The following is a 17542-nucleotide window of genomic DNA, read 5'->3' on the forward strand; positions in this document are numbered from 1 at the left end:
TAGACACTAATGTACCTAAAGTGTTTGTCCACCAGTTCAGTAGCAGCTATTTCATGGCATGCAGTAACACAGAGTTACAATGGAGCTCCATGCAGTTTGAATGGAGGCTACGTTTTAAGCAGTTGCTGGAAGGCGATTTTCTCAGTTTATTTACACTATTTCCAATTGCACGGAAACATAATCAACTGAATTTTGGGAGTGTTGAAATGCAGCGTAATTTTAACCGCCTAGAGAGTTGTTTTTTGCTGGGAAACAAGTTTGATATTGTTTCTTCAAATTCAGTACAGTAACACTCCAGTAATCCGGCACCCTTAAGACTTTGGTGGTGAAGGATTGGCAGATTTTGTGGACTATTGGATATTGTTTTGTATTAATACACCAACATACTTTTAACTTACTTTTTTTAAACATGCTACACAGTAGCATAATAAATTTTCCAGTGAACCAGGTGAGTTTAAAGGGAGCATAGGAACTGGGCCCCTAGTGAGCTTAAAGGGAGCACGGGGACCAGAGCCCCATTGAGTTTAAAGAGAGGATGGGAAACAGGGCCTCGTGTCAAAGAGAAAGGGAGCCTGGTGTGTGAAGGTGAGCATGGGAAATGGAGCCATGGTATGTTAAAGGGAGCATGGTATACAGGGCCCCGGTGAGTTTAAAGGATGCAGGAGAAACAGCACCAGGTGAGCTAGATGTCAAACCACTGGGACTCCTGAACAACAGGAGAATGGATTATCAGAGTTTTACTTTATTAAGCATAATTTTATCCTTTTTGTGACTGTCCCTTGGCAGTGTATCATAGCCATAATCTCAGAAGAACATATGCACATCTATGCAACATTCCACTTTAAGACCTTTCTGAGCAGAGATCACAATTATTGCTTAATTTTTAATTATTTTTTGTTGTGAACTCATATTAAATAAGAACTTGATTGAAGTTATCCAAATTAATTTCATAAAATAATTTTACAACTGATGAACAGAGGAAGTGTTGTCCAATTTACCAAGTGTGGACCTGAACACATGCCCATAACTGAGACACCAATGTCCAACATTGTCCACTCATCTACTCCCATACAGGAGCATATGACAATAGTAAGGAGACTGAAAATCACAGTAAATATATTTGTGTAGAGATGTTGGAATAAGAGATGGATCCAACTGAACTGTATTTCACGTTAACACTAAACTAAAACAGTATTTTAATGATTCCACCCATCAGCTGAAAGCAACTTTCACCAATTAACTGTATATTGTAAATAGCAGGGACTCACTTCCTGCAACCACTGCTAGATATTCTTGTGTGACTACAGGAACAAATGTAGGACTTCCATACGTGGGTGTGGGAAGTAAGGTGAACAGAGGAGTACTCCCACTGTTCCTCAGATGTTGACTATTGTAGTAAAGGTGGATAGAAGCAGTCTCAGGGCTCCTGGCCTCCATCTGTGACAGGATGAAAAGTTCAAAGAACTCAGTGCAGGGAGTGATTTCCCCTAGGACTTGATCCCAATGAGAACAGGACATTTAATGACCTAACATGTGTGGTCGAGGTAAATTAATACAGAAAAGGTTTCCGTTTACTACCAGTTACAGAGCTACACTCACACATTTAAAAGACTCTTCACAGCTACCAGAACCTCTGCCTTGAAAGTGAGCCACTGACATTGAAGTGATAGGATAGACAAGACAGACAAAGGCAGACCATGAGAGAATTCAAAGTCGACCACTGCACGGCTTTAGTACTGACTAGATGGATAAAAATATTCAGTTCATTGATTTAGTTGGTTCCCATTTTTGTGACTAATGCTCAAGGGAACACTGAGATCATCAACACATCAGAGATGTCAACTGAGGACATCTGTTGCTTTGTGGTTTGAGTTTGATCTTTACTTATACTTAAAAAATCAATCATATGAGTTGGATGTTGCTGGGAGACAAGCAAGTAATGATAATTGCTAATTGTCGTTGCAGATGCCGAGGGAGGTCACCTTATTAACCCACTGGCATTGTCGTGATGAAGAAATCCTAGAAATCACAATGTTGCAGTTGAGGAACCATAGAAGAATGCTAATATATTTCCAGGTCATCAAGGGGAGGCTACCTGCTAGGTGCCAGAGCACCCAGGTAATTGCTTACCTTCTTCTAAGTGGTAGAGGTCAAATCCTGAGGTTGGCATTCAAGGGTACTTCTGACTGGAATACATTCAACTTGATATATCGTCTTTGAATCTGCATTTTGAAGGGAGCATTCTCCAATGTCTCCGGAATTGTATGTAACTTATCCTACAACTGTAATGCAGGTTGATGGTGGAAAGTCTTTGCAAGATCACCAGTCTATCATTGCACCATTTGCAGCTTCTAAAGTGCTCCATAAAGTGGATGGTCAATGGCCATACCCAAATCCCCCAATTGCTGGGGGAAATGGACAATAGAAAAACTGTTCAATACCAGGGGTAATGGTGAAGGGTATGGTCAGTGCCAGGCACTAGTGTGGCATGGTAATCTTGCGCATTCTGACCTGTATATCCTCCCTGCACGAGCCCTCATCTGAAGTGGGTCCAGATCTGAATCTCAGTGAGAATAGGAGCAGAGGTTGTGGGGGCAGATACTTTAGGGACATTTAAGAGACTCTTAGATAGACACATGAACGATAGCAAAATAGGTGGCTATGTGGGAGTGAAGGGTGAGATAGATCTTACAGCAGGGTAAAATGTCGGCACAACATTGTGGGCCGAAGGGTCTGTACTCTGCTGTAGTGTTCTCTGTTCTATGTTCTATCTTTCAATGTGGAAATAAATGTCTCAAGTCCAAATGAAATGCAACCCAGGCTCTTAAAACAAGCAAGGATGGAATTGGATACCCAGGATACTCAGCAAATTAGGCAGCATCTTTAAACGAGAGAAACAGAATTCATGTCTCAGCTGAGTGACTTCCATCATTCTCCGTTTTGTTTTATACTGACATCACATCCAGGGTCAGGTTCTTGTCTGCCTGGTGTCCGACTGTCTCAGAGTGAAAGAGTCACATGACCTTACTGGGTGCACTGTGTTGGACCATGAGAAAGTTTAGATATAGGTTTAGAATATATAAGTTTAGAAAGTTTAGGAGGTGATAGTTCTTTGCTACTGATGTAAACTTAGGGCTCACACATGCAGCCCTAGTGCATCATGCACAGTCTATCATTCCCAGTAGTTTTGGGAAGCTTCTGAATTAGCAAATTAGTTTTTCCTCACAGTGCCTGCTGCTCACTTACTGAAGAAAAAGGAGATGAGTTCCACTCTCCTTCAGCAGAGAGCCTCCATCACGTTGCAAATGCAAAGGTGAACTGGCAACCAAGAGATGTAACACAGATCAGCTGCAACTGCATAGAATGATCCAAGGGTCACTGTATAGTAAATTTCACAATCCTGGGCACGGGTGCCTGGCTGGAATTCTGTCTGAGGTAGCAGGCTTTGAAGATCTTAGCCTACACATGGGTTGCTCATTGAACTCATTGATATAGGAATGTTGTTCTTTGAAACCTCTCGGGGAAAAGGTCCTCCTGGCTAACCCTTCTTCCTTGGCCATCTCTGGCAGGGAAAGACCTACCTTTAGGCTCTATCCACCTTTGTGTGGTCACACTGGAGTTCCCGTGGAGCCACCACTAATGCTTCCTTATGTTAGCAGACCTCAACCTCACTAAGGAAAAAGATGTCTGTAACTCTGGCAGCTCCAGTGTGCAGCCCTATGAAAGTCCAATGAGTTCATCCCACAAGTCCATTCCCCCAAGATGTTAAATTAATTAAGGATCACTCTGAATTATGCAGATGTGGGGCTTCTTCTAGCCGTTCAATTTGATTTTCGGTGCACGTTCCAGACTGCGTGTTAGTTGCACATACCTAATCTAATTGTTAAATGAGCATTGCACTAGGATTGACTGCTGATGTGTATGCTGCATATTTTGGATGCATGCAGTTGTGGTAATTCAGTCTAACAAGCAGTGTGAAGTATGCATTTATGTGCTGCTTGTGTATTGCAATTAAAATGATGTAAAAATGGAGGTCAGCATGCTCCATGAGAGCCAAATTTCTTTGCAAATGATCTCACACACCCTCACTAAAGCTTCAACGTTCAATGATTATCGCAACTGCTTTTTAACATAAAGCCAATACATCCACTGGGCAGTGACCTTGCCAGCACTAACCAAAATGTCTGCTTGGTTTATGAGATTCCAACAATATTCTAAAGTGGTACATATACTAAGAAGATATTGATTAGATATTACAATAAAAAAAACGATTTATTTTCATAATTAGAGCAATGTTAATGGTTCAGCACAAATTAAAACCTTACCAGTTTTTTTTGCATTCAACACAAGCACAATCCTCCTTGGGATAGCCAGCATTCGCTAAGTTTTCATTGTTGTGATTATTTCTGATAATTAACTTTAAAATGTTCATCGTATGTGTAAGTGTTGAATGCATATGCAATGGACTTCTCGCCATCCACAATGATTTGAACAGATCCCTCGAGATTAGGAGCAACACCTTGGAAGTTAGCATTGACCTAAAGTAAAGAATATTGATTTATTTCCTCCTTGGCCTCAATACTTATTATCATGAGAAGTTGATCAGTGTTCCTGTTTAAAATTCTCTAATTTTACCTTTCCAAAGAAGGATACAATTGTGCATTGATTGACTTGCCCTCATATATTTCTCCTTTCAAATTGGTATACTGACAAGACATGGCTGAATATCCACCAATTGGGATGTTCCAAGTTTCAAATCCTGGGGTATATAATCAACGGTTTGAATCATTGAAGTGGTGGTAAAAGTACGCTTGACTGATTGGGAAGGAGATCCTATTGACACTAGTGTACCAAACTTTGCTGACAATAGGGGGTAGATAAAGGCAGAATTAGGGAGAGGACCCACTTGCACCAAGTTTCACCCTGCACTTATCTTGCATCTCATCTTTCCAGTGTGTCATCAGGAATGCAGTATTGCTTCAGGGGATCTGCCATACCATTTAAATCCTGCACTGAAGTGTCAATGCAGATCATGTATTCAAATCTTTGCCTGTGGGGCTTGAACCCACCTCTCTCTGACTGAGAGATAAGAAACCCACTAAAGCCATGAGTGTATCTTGGAGACCATGTGTTCCTATGCGGAGCTAATTAGATTTGAAGGAATACTTTCAGTACAATGCAGAAGGGGTTTCAGATGGAATCACTGTTGTCAACCACAATGCATCACAGTCCAGGAGCAGAGGGAGAAGTTGGGATTTTTGGCACTGGCAGAATCCCCACTGTTTTCTACTGGAGAGCAGGGCTTCTCTTTGTTTTATCTCAGATTAATACAGTAATTTTGTTGGGCTGAGTGGAATTCTTTGCTCTGCCATGGCCTGTATAAAAGGAAGGAAAGCTGCTGCTGGTTCCAAGATTGATGGCTGACCCTTAAAAGGAATTCAGATTTTAGCACCCGATCACCTGACCTAGATGTGCCAAATGCCATTATTCAATTAGCATCCTTGGCATCCAACACTACTGCAATGCTAGTGTTGGGAACCATATTATATCACCCTTCATTACAACTCAATATTTCTGCCTCCATGTAGTGGCTAAATTCATTGTCTGCCATTGCCAATATCACAAGCAGAAGCTGTTGGGGAACCACAGAACTATTCCCTGGGGTCTTTTTATCCTCAATTGCTGAGAGCAGGCAGACATGAAGTATTGTCCCTGAACATGTACTGTCACCAATGTACTGTCCTGCTCAATTAATTTCCATATGTATTTTTGGACTGGGGAGGTATTTCTCCTTGTACTATGAGAAGCAACATCAAAATATTTTCTGAATGCATTTGCACAGTCATCACACAAAGCCACCAGAGCAATCCCTCTCCTCTGCACTAAAAGGTATTGTTAGTTGTTTTTAATTGGTATTTAACTTCAGTTTAGCTTGATAAATGTTGTAAAAAGTGAATCTGCTCACTAAATTAAACACTCAATAACATATGCAATGGTGTAATTCGCATGCTGGTCAATTAAATCACATGAAACTTTGCTTGCCCAGTTTTAATCTATTCAGTGTGGTGCTGGTAGGAAGTTAATTCTCAACTGAAAGTGCTATGTGGGAAAAATATTGATTCTTGTAATTGCTTGAAATATTATAGACCTTACTGAATGTCCTATCATATAAAAGTAATGCTCCCTGTAAGGAACTATAATGAACTTTGGCTCAGATATTATCTCTATTGTTCCAATAGCATTTTATGGACATTTTGTTGAAACTTTATTCCAGTTTTATTTGAAATTTTATTTTCTATTAAACTAGTTAACAGTAAACTTGCTAACAATTAGAAGGAGATAAGAAGCCATCCTTAATCTGCCATAAGGTGCATACAATTACCATCAATTGAATCCATTTTTGAACTCCTCTGGAGTTGCAGATTATACAGACTGCCCAAACTAATTGAAATATTTCAAGGCACTCCTGCAGCGTACCTTTGGTGAGTGTTATGATATCAATATTTTAAATACCTCTCCCAACCTGGCATAAGCTTTTTTTTTGGTGGGGGGTGGGTTTGGACATGATGGTTAAAATTAGGGTTATATTGACAATAGCTTTATTAAGGGCAAATTGCACCCACTAGAAACTCAGATGAAATTGCTCAAAATATAGTTCACTCATAGCTTTTGAAAATGGCAAAAGGACAAGGATCTCAGCCACACCTTAGATCTGAAATAAACAATATAAAATCCAGCCTATTTTCATCTACCCCCTTTTCACTGGCAACAATCATCTTTTATTTAAAATTTTAAGTATATAACAATGCCAACATTTATAAGAAACAGATTTCAACCAAAATCATTGGAAGTCTTTATATATTTTAGATAAATCAAAAATAAATGAATAAAAATTACAGATATGACTGGCCACACCTTCTTACCTGTAAATCAATGTGGTCATCTATGAAGAGGGTCTTGAGTAACTCCATATTATGAGTAAGTTTATAGTTCAATGAAATATGATGTGCTTTGTGAACAAAAGTCAAATCTTCAATTATCTAATTGAAATATAATCATATTTGCAATGGATTAATGAAAGCTTTTTCTCTGGATATATTCAATGCATCATATTAACATTAGGGGCCTGTTGCACCTCTTATAATAATTGGATTTATACTCTATAATTCAGGTAAAAGTATGTTAAATTGCAACAGTTTCTCATGATACTTCAATGATGATGTTACTTTATTGTTGTCATTAATAGTAAGGCGCCCACAAATTTCAAACCTGCCACACGTGAAACAAGTCACAGGTGTTGCAAATGCATGATCCTCAAAGGATTCCTTCTTATTTTACCTTTGTCACGAACCAGCAACAAAAGAAACAAACTGAGCATGATTCAGTGTTAAAAACTATTTTATTAATCACTACTTATGATAATACGTAAAATAAAAGTAAAAATGTTAGTATGTTAGAATTCAAAAATGTTAAACCTTGAACGTTAACCCCAAAACTAAACTCGTCGTGTGTGTGTGTGGCAAAGTCCAAAAACTCCCAGTTCAGGAATGGTTCTTAAAGTTCAGTTCCGCAAGCCATAAGGTGAAACATGATCAACGGCTTCTTCAACAACCACCGTTGTCTGAAGATAAGACGTAGATGTAGAGAACATAGAGAGAGTAATTACGAAGTCCAAATGTTCCACGATGGAACCCAAACGACACTTCAGTGTTTACTCGGTAGTGACTTCCTCACCCCGAAAAGCATCCGAATCGTGGTCGTCCACACACAAATACCTGTTTCCTTCTACAGGTCAGCAACAAAGTGAACTCCACCGGATTACTTCCAACTTTCATACATGGATTTCTGTGGCAGACACAGTTATTGTTTCTCATCCATCGATAGAGAAAACTAGCAGGCTGGTGTCTCTCTCCCTTCTCTCTCTCTTCTCTTCTTCTTCTTCTTCTGCTTCTTCAACAACATCATTACGTCCTTTATCTTCTATTGACGTAAGCACGCCACACACACACACACACACACTCTATCTTAAAGGGACATTCACTGAGTCCGTAACACCTTACATACCTTCTCCCTCACAAAGTCCTGACCTTTGCTGATTTTTCTTTTGCCTTGTCAAATTCAAATCCAAATTGCCTCTCTATAAATTCTTCTACAGCCTCACTCTGCCTGCAGTCCACTCCAACTTTTCACCCTGTTCACACACTGGTTGCTGGTACAGCTTTTACATGCCTTGTGCTCGAGCCGGACTTCAGCACTACCTTGCTTCATTCCTGCTCATATTCAGCAATTTATAAAACCTGCTGCTCTACTACTCCTTCACTAATTGCCTTTTATTTCTCTCCACTTCCTTTTTGTGCAACCTCATTTGTGAAGCATTTGGAATATTTTTCTTTGGTAAAACCATCACGTGGCACCTGAGCAGAAAGTTATATTTGTATAACTATATGTTATAACTTGATGGGGCTGCAGAGCTAGGCTGATGGGGGATTGCTAGAGTTAGTAATGATCATGTGGGGCATTTCAGTATAAGGCAGCTGGAAAGGAATCAATAATTTTTCTGCCATTTAGGATAAGAACCTATGCAGAGTCAGGCATGAACAAAAACAATTTGGGAAAATGAGCTGATCTATAAAATAGGGAACCCTTTATCATGATACCTAATTATATTTTGAGTGACCACAATAATGTTTTCTCTGTTACTTTCCTAAATAAATAATGTCAAAGATTTATTATTGAGGGAAATCATTTTCCCAATAAATGTTCTAAATGCACTTTTCACTATTGCTGCTATTGATGTTTCAATTAGCTTTCTTGTCATAGTGCAAAGTAATTATCTGTCTCATACTGCAAACCACAGCACCAAATTAATGATAATTAACCTGTGGGATGATGTCATGGTAACCTTACTGAACGAATCATTGTACATTAATGAACACCGATAAACTTAGAAGAATTCAGAGCGGGCACTTTTGTTACAACTAGCATGTTCACCTTTGTTTTCTGAGATACTAAGGTTATACATTATTAATAAACAAACAAAATTTGGAATAGTTGGTACAGTTTTGCAACATTGAGTAGACTTCTTCTCCACTTGGAATCAGTGCTTAGAACTGTAATACCTTACCTGCTTGCTGTCAACAATAAATCGGACAGACCGCTTGTATGTGTCATCCTGTCTCTCAGCTGTTAATACGACAACTGTATTTCCTGGAATTCCAAGCTGTGTGGCTCCTTCAATGTTATGTAGCAAAGAGGCATCGATCTCATGTTTGTTCTTGATGGGGAGAAAGTGTCAAAATTACTATTAGTAATTGTACGCCTTAGTCATTATATATAGTTTTTGTAGAAGTCCAAAGAATTTAATAATGTTTCATAGCTATGATATGGCAAATGATTCAGTTTAATGTTATTAACTGCAAATTTCATTAGTGGATTTTATAATTGTGTTTTAGTTGCAGTACAATATAATGCCCAACATTTAAATATCCTCCCCCCACTGAACAATTATGTTTTTTCTCCCAACTCATTTTTTTATTTATTCAGTCCAGTTTAAATAAACGTGCCATCGAGAAGACATGATTAAAACTGTGTGGAGCACTTACAGCACCAACCATTAGAGTCAGTTGACCTTCTAGCTTGGTTTGATCAACATTTATCTGCATCTGGGACTCAAAGCTGACTCCATTTACAACAACATAAGCTGATCCATCGATCTTCAGTGGCGCTCCCAGTTCCTGAAACAGATAATGGTTACTAATTACTGATAATTACATAAAAGATATCCATGTGTAAATCAGACCACCAAATGAACCCAGAGGACTTTCCTCAACAAACAAGTCCTCAAGTGAACTCACAAAAAAGTCAGCCTAGACATTCTGTTGGTTTGCACACTTCTTACGCACTGTGCAATAGTATTTATCTAAATCCTGATCACTAAGCACTATCAGATACATTGTGTGTGCATTGAGAACTTCCATTAATTGGGATGCCTTCCTTCATGTACGTTACACGAGTTAATGCCCCCATCCCCACCAACCTTCCTTGATCTAACCAAATGCAGCCAGAGTCTTCCATGGCCCCTTGGATCACTCCTTCACACTTCTGACACCCACATTGATCCTCTCCCTAGTAATGCAGATCTGCTTGCTGAGTCCTTGATCTTCTTTTGATGCCTTCCCTGAATTTCTCCTCAGCCCCGTGATCTTGTCACTGTTTCCCAATTATCTTCCCACTTCTGTTCTTCCTGAGCATCTCCCTAGTCCACTCTAGTCCTCTCCCTGGCAACCACAGTCATTCCCTGCCCAAAACTTCCCACCATGGTGATATTCTCCCAACCCCCTTTGATCTAAGCCCAACCAACTCCCTCTATGACAGGGATTGCCGAGGAAAGGTCTAGTGCCTACAAGGCTCAGTTTAGCTGGCTCTGCTGCACACAACTCTTTAGCCATTGTGTGTGGCAGAATATGAGGCTTTCCCAGCATCCAGTGAAGGTGCTACCACATGAGACAGAAATCTGATGTACTGGGTCCTGGCTGCCAAAAGAAACTTGAAGTCAGCTCTTTAAGACTCTCTGCCCACTCTTACAAAGTCAGTGACAGCCGTCATTTGGAATCCAAAGTTAAGCCTGGTAAGACAAAAAGAATCACCAGGAGGTCAGGATCAGTCAATGAGCTCCAAAGCAGAAAAGTATTTCAAAGCAGATCCTTCCGCAAAAGGCATCCAGATCATTGTTGAATTCCCATTACTGCTGCCCTGCCCTAAACCCACAGCCTTAGTGGGATCGGAAGCAGAGTTAAGCAGCAGGTGCCAGTGTAGCAGACCAGATGGAATTATATCCTTAGCTTTGCAGTATAGATGTATAGTCATATTGTTAATTTTTAGTAAGTTGATCAAAGATAGGAACCCTCTGTATACTGAGGAATGGTCAGTTTTGTGGTTAAAGGAGTCCAGAAAAGGATGTGAACTTCCCTGAAGGTGGCCTGCAGAGTTTGCAGCAGAAGGTGCAGAAGCAGGAGATAACCATAGGAATGGAGAGGGCCAAAGAGGCAGAGCTGAGACACTTTCCTCCTGAGCCATTGGTGTGTCTGAAGGGTTGAAAGACTTCTGCCTGCTGTTGTTGCAGGGGCCCCACAACCAGGAGCTTTTTGTACTCTTTCACCCATGCAGCCACAGCTACCAACCTCTATAAGTTGAACACCATACCTAAATTCTCGCCAGAGGAAGATGTGCCGTCTCTGGGAATCATCAGACGAAAGCTAATAATCTGAACTTCGAAAAGCAGGTGGCTCTGGTCATACTGACTGACCAACACTCAGTAAGGGGTGGGAGAACACAGAAAAAAATTGGGGCCTACATATCAAAACTTTAAGTGAAGATGAATGTGAGTAATGAATACAAATTAGAACTGCTTTCAGTGTATGCACAAAGGAAATATATTTCATTTAAATTTTACAACTCTAATATTTGTAATGAATCTGCAGACAGGTTATTAAGGTAATAAATACATGATGACTTAGAAGCTATTCAAAATATGACAACATTTTAGGAGAAGTTGTCTGGGGCACACAACAGTTTTGTTTCAGACTCTGAAGCCGCAGTATTTTACATCTCATTCCAAGTCTCAAGGCATTTTGTGCCTTGGAATAGAATTGACATATCAGACGGAGCACAGACAACATTCCTGTCTGTCTGCTCCCATTGCACAGAGTGGAGATTATGAAGTAAGTGGGTTGGGGTGGGAGGGGAGATGACTTCAGGAAGGGCCGGTTAAGAGGGGATGAATAAAGTCACAAGGAGGAGAGGTATAGATTGGGTGGCAGGGGGAGGGGAAGTGGTTATGTTAACTCAGCATCAATTGTCAACTGTTTCTATTAAATACGTTCAATAGCCTCAAAGCACGTATATAATTGGCACAGAAGACTGACATCAATGTCTGAAATCGCCTTGCCCATGTACAAAATATGTGATCGGTTTCTGATAAAATTATCTCGCTTAGTACGCAAAAACACTGTGCTAATTTTCAGACCAACTTATTTCAGTGATGCAGCAGAGCGACCCTGCTTCCTGTTAGTAGTGCTGACCCTTGCTGGGAGTTGGAGATTTGCATAAGATTGGACTAAACAACGAGGCATATTTGCAGTTTCTTGTGGGGAGAACAATCTTCTGATGTAGTACTGAACAGGAATAGCTATAAAAGTAAACCTTAAACCCCAACAGCCTAACCTATGTGTAGAATTGTCTGGGGCTTCATTTCATTGATGGGACAGCACATGAATAGAAATTTCCAGTGGCACTGCCCTATGTTCTGTTCAAGGCCTGCTGGTACTATCACTTATTATAGTATTTTGTTAGACAAGAGCCAGAAGCTTAGATATCAACTCCCATGGAAAATTAAAATATCTCCCTGATTCAATATTGACAACTCATTTAACAGAATAGATTCTGTTTACTGTAAATGCAATAAAGCCTCATTAGAAATCCATTGCGTTCACAAATAAGCTTCTAACACTTAAACAATCAGGAAAAAAAAACATTAATCATACCTGCAGTTTTTTGCATTTATTATCCACCAAAAAGTTTATTTCTGTTTTATTTTTCACTTGAAGACCTCCACTTGCTAGAAGATGACAGGTGCCCAACTTCAAATCCAACTCAAACTCGGATTTTGAGCGTTTTTCTGCTGTAAACAAGAGCTTGTTGTGGGCTGGAATTCCCTCCAACACTGGCAAAGTGTGTTCAAAGGTGGCTTCTATGTTGACTTTTGGGTCACATTCTGACCTTAGCTCCAAGAAAGCACTGTTGCCTTCTAACTGGATGCTGGCCAGAAGTTCTCCTTTACAGCCATCAATCTGAATGGATCCATTACATTGTGAGTGGGCTGGAATCATGAAATTCTAAAAAAGACATCTTTGGTTATTACTGTCCTAAAGCTTGTTTGTTGTAGACATTTGTATGAAACAAAAGTCTTAAACTTTTTATGAAATGGATGATCACAGGGACATAAATTGCATCATGAGAGTAACTTATCCTAAAATCTTAAGTCTAGTATCATTCAATTATAAACAGTAAAACTTCTTGATCAAGCAACATTGGCTCCCGTTTTCCAATGTGAATACATGCAACACTTTGGGATTGGGTAAACCTTCTGTGATTAACAAATTCTACTGGAAAATATTAATGACTTTTAATAAATGTAATCAATGTATTTGATACGTGCCTTCAATGCCGCTTTCCTAAAATGTTAGGGTGTTACTTCCTATACTATTATTGTACCAGAAATAAAAATGACCTTCAATACATTCAATACATTATGGAATCATTAGGCACACAAGGATACTTTTCACCTATTTTGTGATATGCTGACTCTTCAGAAGAACTTCTCATTAGTCCTACAACCCAGCTCTTCACTCAAAGCCCCTTTAAAAGCTACCATTCAATCCACTTCTACCTCCTCTTTAGGTAGTGCATCCTAGATTGTAATACTTTCTAGATTGTGAATAACTATGTAATCATTGGAGACTGAAATATCATTGGATTATACCACAAATAAATACTTAGTTCCAACAGAAATTAAAGACTTTGCTATTAACTAACATTGTTCAAAGTTTGAAGGTTTTAGGTGTCTGGATTTAATAACATTTTTTTATAGCATTCATACACACATCTTTATTAGTTTTTTTTATATTGTTTTATTTTTCTCATACACTGAATTATGGTTCAGTGAATAATATGAGCCAATTGTTATACCCCAGGAGTGCTGTTCAGATCCAGGACAATCAGGCCATTAACAAGATCGCACCTCAGAGACACTATCAAATTGTTATAGTTTAATTTACCTGACATTTAGGATTCCTGTCAATGAGAGGGGACTTCTTGACCTGGCCTCAAATTGAATAGATGTACATGAGCATATGTTATAAAGACTTTACAAGCACTCGATAACTATGCTCAAACAATCTAATTTGCCTGACAACAACTAAGCTTCATGATACTCCAAAAGATGTTTTATGTAAGAAACTTCAAAGGCTTTCGTATGGTTATTTAATATTTCACTTTAACTGAGTTTTACCTGTAGAACTTGGCAATCTGTTTCTGTGACCCACATCCACTCTGCTTTTGCACCAGGACTCAAGTTACCATTGGCTCGGAACTTGCAATTTCCAGACTGCAGCAAGAAAGAACCATCCATTTTCGCTCCCTTTGCAGCAGACAGAAGAATTTGACTCTCGCTGGGAAGGCCTTGGCTACTCAGCTGTGGAATGGAGTGCCTTAGGAGGCCCTGCACTGTATACTTGGGATCACATGATGTTTCCAGATGTAACTCAGCTGTTTTATCATCATTGAGCATGTTTGCTTTTATTGCAACATTGCAGCTGTTGATATCCAAGGAGCCGTTAGTCTCCAGATTCAGCGGAACACCCACTCTCTGTGGGAAAATGAATTAAAGTGTTCATTTAGATATGCATAAATCATAAGATCAGAATCTACAATATAAAAAGTGGACAATCTATTCTGGCAGAACTCTGTTTTTATAATAGATTTTATGATGGTAGGAAAATGTTTCTTGCAGTTGCAAGTAACCTTTGGGGCCTAAATATCTTCACCGTTCTGGTAGATGTCCATCATAACTCTGGAGTGTTAAATGGCTGCAAAATTCATCAGTGCCTACATGTACTGGAAATTAGTTTGGAAGTTTGCTGCAGACTTGTTTAGGGGTGGAGCCTTTGCATTGTGAATGGGTGGGGTTTTTATGTCTTTAGGATTCCGACATCCTTAGATTAACAGGCCAGGTTGAAGGTTGGAATGCATGAGAAAAGCCCTCCAGAAGGCTACAACTGGGACCTATAAGGGAGGGAAGTACAAGTTGAGATCATGACCTGGACCCCCTCTATCCAGATTGGATAGTCTTGGAGAGTTTGGTCCTCCGGTAGCAGGGGTGCACATGCTTCTTGCAGATGAGATAGTTTATCACCAACCCTTAACTTCTCAACTAGAAAACACCAAGATTGGTTTGATAAGAATGACCAGGAGATTCAGGAGCTAATTAAGCACAAAGGCAAGAGATGTTTTCAGATTGGAAATTTTACCCTAGCTCAAGGAGAAAAAAGTTGAGAGGGAACTGAAGGCCAAGATCCAACAAACAAAAAAACTAGTCACCTAAAGAGAAGGCAGGAGGAAAGAATACAGACAATCCAGCCACTGTCTGAGAACACAACATGCATGGATTCTCCAGCATGATGAAGACCATCAATGGCCCAAGCACCCAAGGGTCTACTCCACTAAGATCGAAAAACGGAAGAAAGCTTACCACTGACAGACTGTTAACACTTGATGCAGACCCTCCCAAATAACCTACCCACCCAATCCATTTTTATTCCCCTCAAGCACTCACCTAATTCTTTTTGAATGTTACTATTGAAATGGCATCTACCAATGGTTCAAGCGGTGCACTCAGTATCAGACAAGACATTTGTGGAAAAAAATTAAGATTCGCATCACCTCTGATTCTTCAGTGAGTCACCTTAAATTCATAAATTCTGGGTCATTAACTCTTCTGTCACTGAATTCATTCCCTCCTTATTTAGTCTGTCAAAAATCTTCATGATCCTGAACACCTTTATCAAATTTCTTAGCCACAAATAAGTGCATTATATTAACCAAATGATTTGTAGAACTAGTTAAAAACATGGAAATGAAGTGTTGCCTGGGAAAAAAAAATGTTCTGCATTTAACTCTATTCTTCAAAATGAAAGTATCAACCATTTGGTAATTAATTTTAAGAGGGTCCCTTTTTCATTTAGAATGCAAATTAGCAATTCTCTGTTCCATACCTCAAGGGTGGGGCATCTGTTTATTAGAGAAGCCGACCAGTTGGTTTTTATTCCCTCCTTCCTCTCACCGGGGCCATTGAAGTCACCAACCGCTCTTAAGCTGCATTCCCCAAATGAAAACTCAAGAGATGCCTCATGCGTTATCTCACTGCTTGTTCGGATCAGTAGTCTGTTATCCACTGGGACACCCATGATGACTAGTGAAGGAAGAGAGTGCCTGAAACCAATGTCAATGCTGGGGTTCGATGTCCATATTGTTTGCATTTCAATTAGGGCAAATTTGTTGTCCATTTGGAGGTGGCCAATGAAATCTGCTTCCAAATGGTCTGTCCTCATTGTGCCATTCAGCGAGAATCTTGTTGGCATTGCATTCTAAAATATGAAATAAAGAAGTTAACTTTTCAAAAAAAAACATGCTTGTTTAATTGAAGTCTGAGTCAATATTTTGCAATGTTTTAAAGCTTCATTAAAATGCCAAAAGTTCAGCACTTGAAAATCATGAACTTCATGACTGGACATTAATTATGTCCAATTTTAGACTTTTTAAACAAGCAACCTTATTCTCACACTTTCCCAAAGGAAACAGTTGAGACTACTTTGACACATATCTTAATGGATTTGGGTAGCACTTATGACAACATAGATTTATGTTGTCCGTTGCCAAATCAAAATTTCTACAATTTGGTTGCTGTGGCTCAGAAATGTGAGAAACAGCAGAAACAGTGCTCGGATATGGCAAGCAATAGGCACATGTTAGTGGTTTGCATCAGTATCATTTTCAATACATGCACCTACATTAATGTTGGAAAGTGATTCCAATATATAAATGGAAAAATAATCTACTTATCCAACATATATACCAGTTCATTCATCAAGCATACCATACTTATGGCATTTGTTGGACATAGAAACATCAGAATTAGGAGGGATAGGCCTTCTAGCCCTTCAAGCCTGTTCCACTATTCATGAAAATTATGAGTGATCTTCTACCTCAGCTCCATTTTCCTGAACCTTTCCCATATCCCCAATTCTTTTAACATCCAGAAATCCATCAGTCTCTGTTTTCAAAGAACTTACTGACTGAGACTCCTATAGCCCAAGCAGGGTAGAGAATTCCAAAGATTCACCACCCTCTGAGTGAAGAACTTTATCCTCATCTCAGTCCGAAGTAGCCTACCTTTTATTCTGAGACTGTAACCCCTAGTTTTAGACTTGTCAGCCGGGGGAAACATTCTCCCTGCATCCACCTTATCCTGTGCTGTAAGAATCACTTCTCATTCTTCTAAATTCTAGAGAATGCAAGCCTAATCTACTCACTTTCTCCTCATACCATCCCAAGAACCAGGCTGTTGAATCATTGTTACACTCAGCCTATGACAAAGAGATAAGGAGACCAAAAATGTACAAAGTACTCCAGGTCTGGTCTTGCAGAAAGACTTCTTTACTTATGAACACCTAATAATTGTTAACATACCTTTTGCCTTCTTAATTGCTTGGTGCAGTTAATTTTCACTGACTTGCATACAAGAGCACCTAGGTCCCTTTTAAGATTAACATCTCCCAACCTGTAACCATTTAAAAAATAACCTGCATTTCTCTGTTTTCAGCACCAAAGTGAATGGCCTCACAATGTGCCACATTATGTATCAGCTGCAATGTTCTCACTCACTCAACTTGTCTATACTTCCTTGAAGCTTCTTTACATTGACCTT

General features: G+C 39.4%; 1 protein-coding gene across 1 annotated transcript in view; it reads right to left on the reverse strand.

Moving 5' to 3' along the window:
* Nucleotides 1-4504, reverse strand: part of LOC127573528 (apolipophorins-like) — a 56300-nt gene extending 51796 nt beyond the window's left edge. The window contains exon 1 of the mRNA XM_052021838.1: nucleotides 4326-4504. Within this exon, the coding sequence (XP_051877798.1) occupies nucleotides 4326-4377 (52 nt within the window). The 5' untranslated portion in view covers nucleotides 4378-4504. The remainder of the gene's footprint in view (nucleotides 1-4325) is intronic.
* Between the last annotated feature and the right edge of the window lie 13038 nt (nucleotides 4505-17542).

Source organism: Pristis pectinata, chromosome 8 (genome assembly GCF_009764475.1).
Source record: "Pristis pectinata isolate sPriPec2 chromosome 8, sPriPec2.1.pri, whole genome shotgun sequence".
Classification (NCBI taxonomy): Eukaryota; Metazoa; Chordata; class Chondrichthyes; order Rhinopristiformes; family Pristidae; genus Pristis; species Pristis pectinata.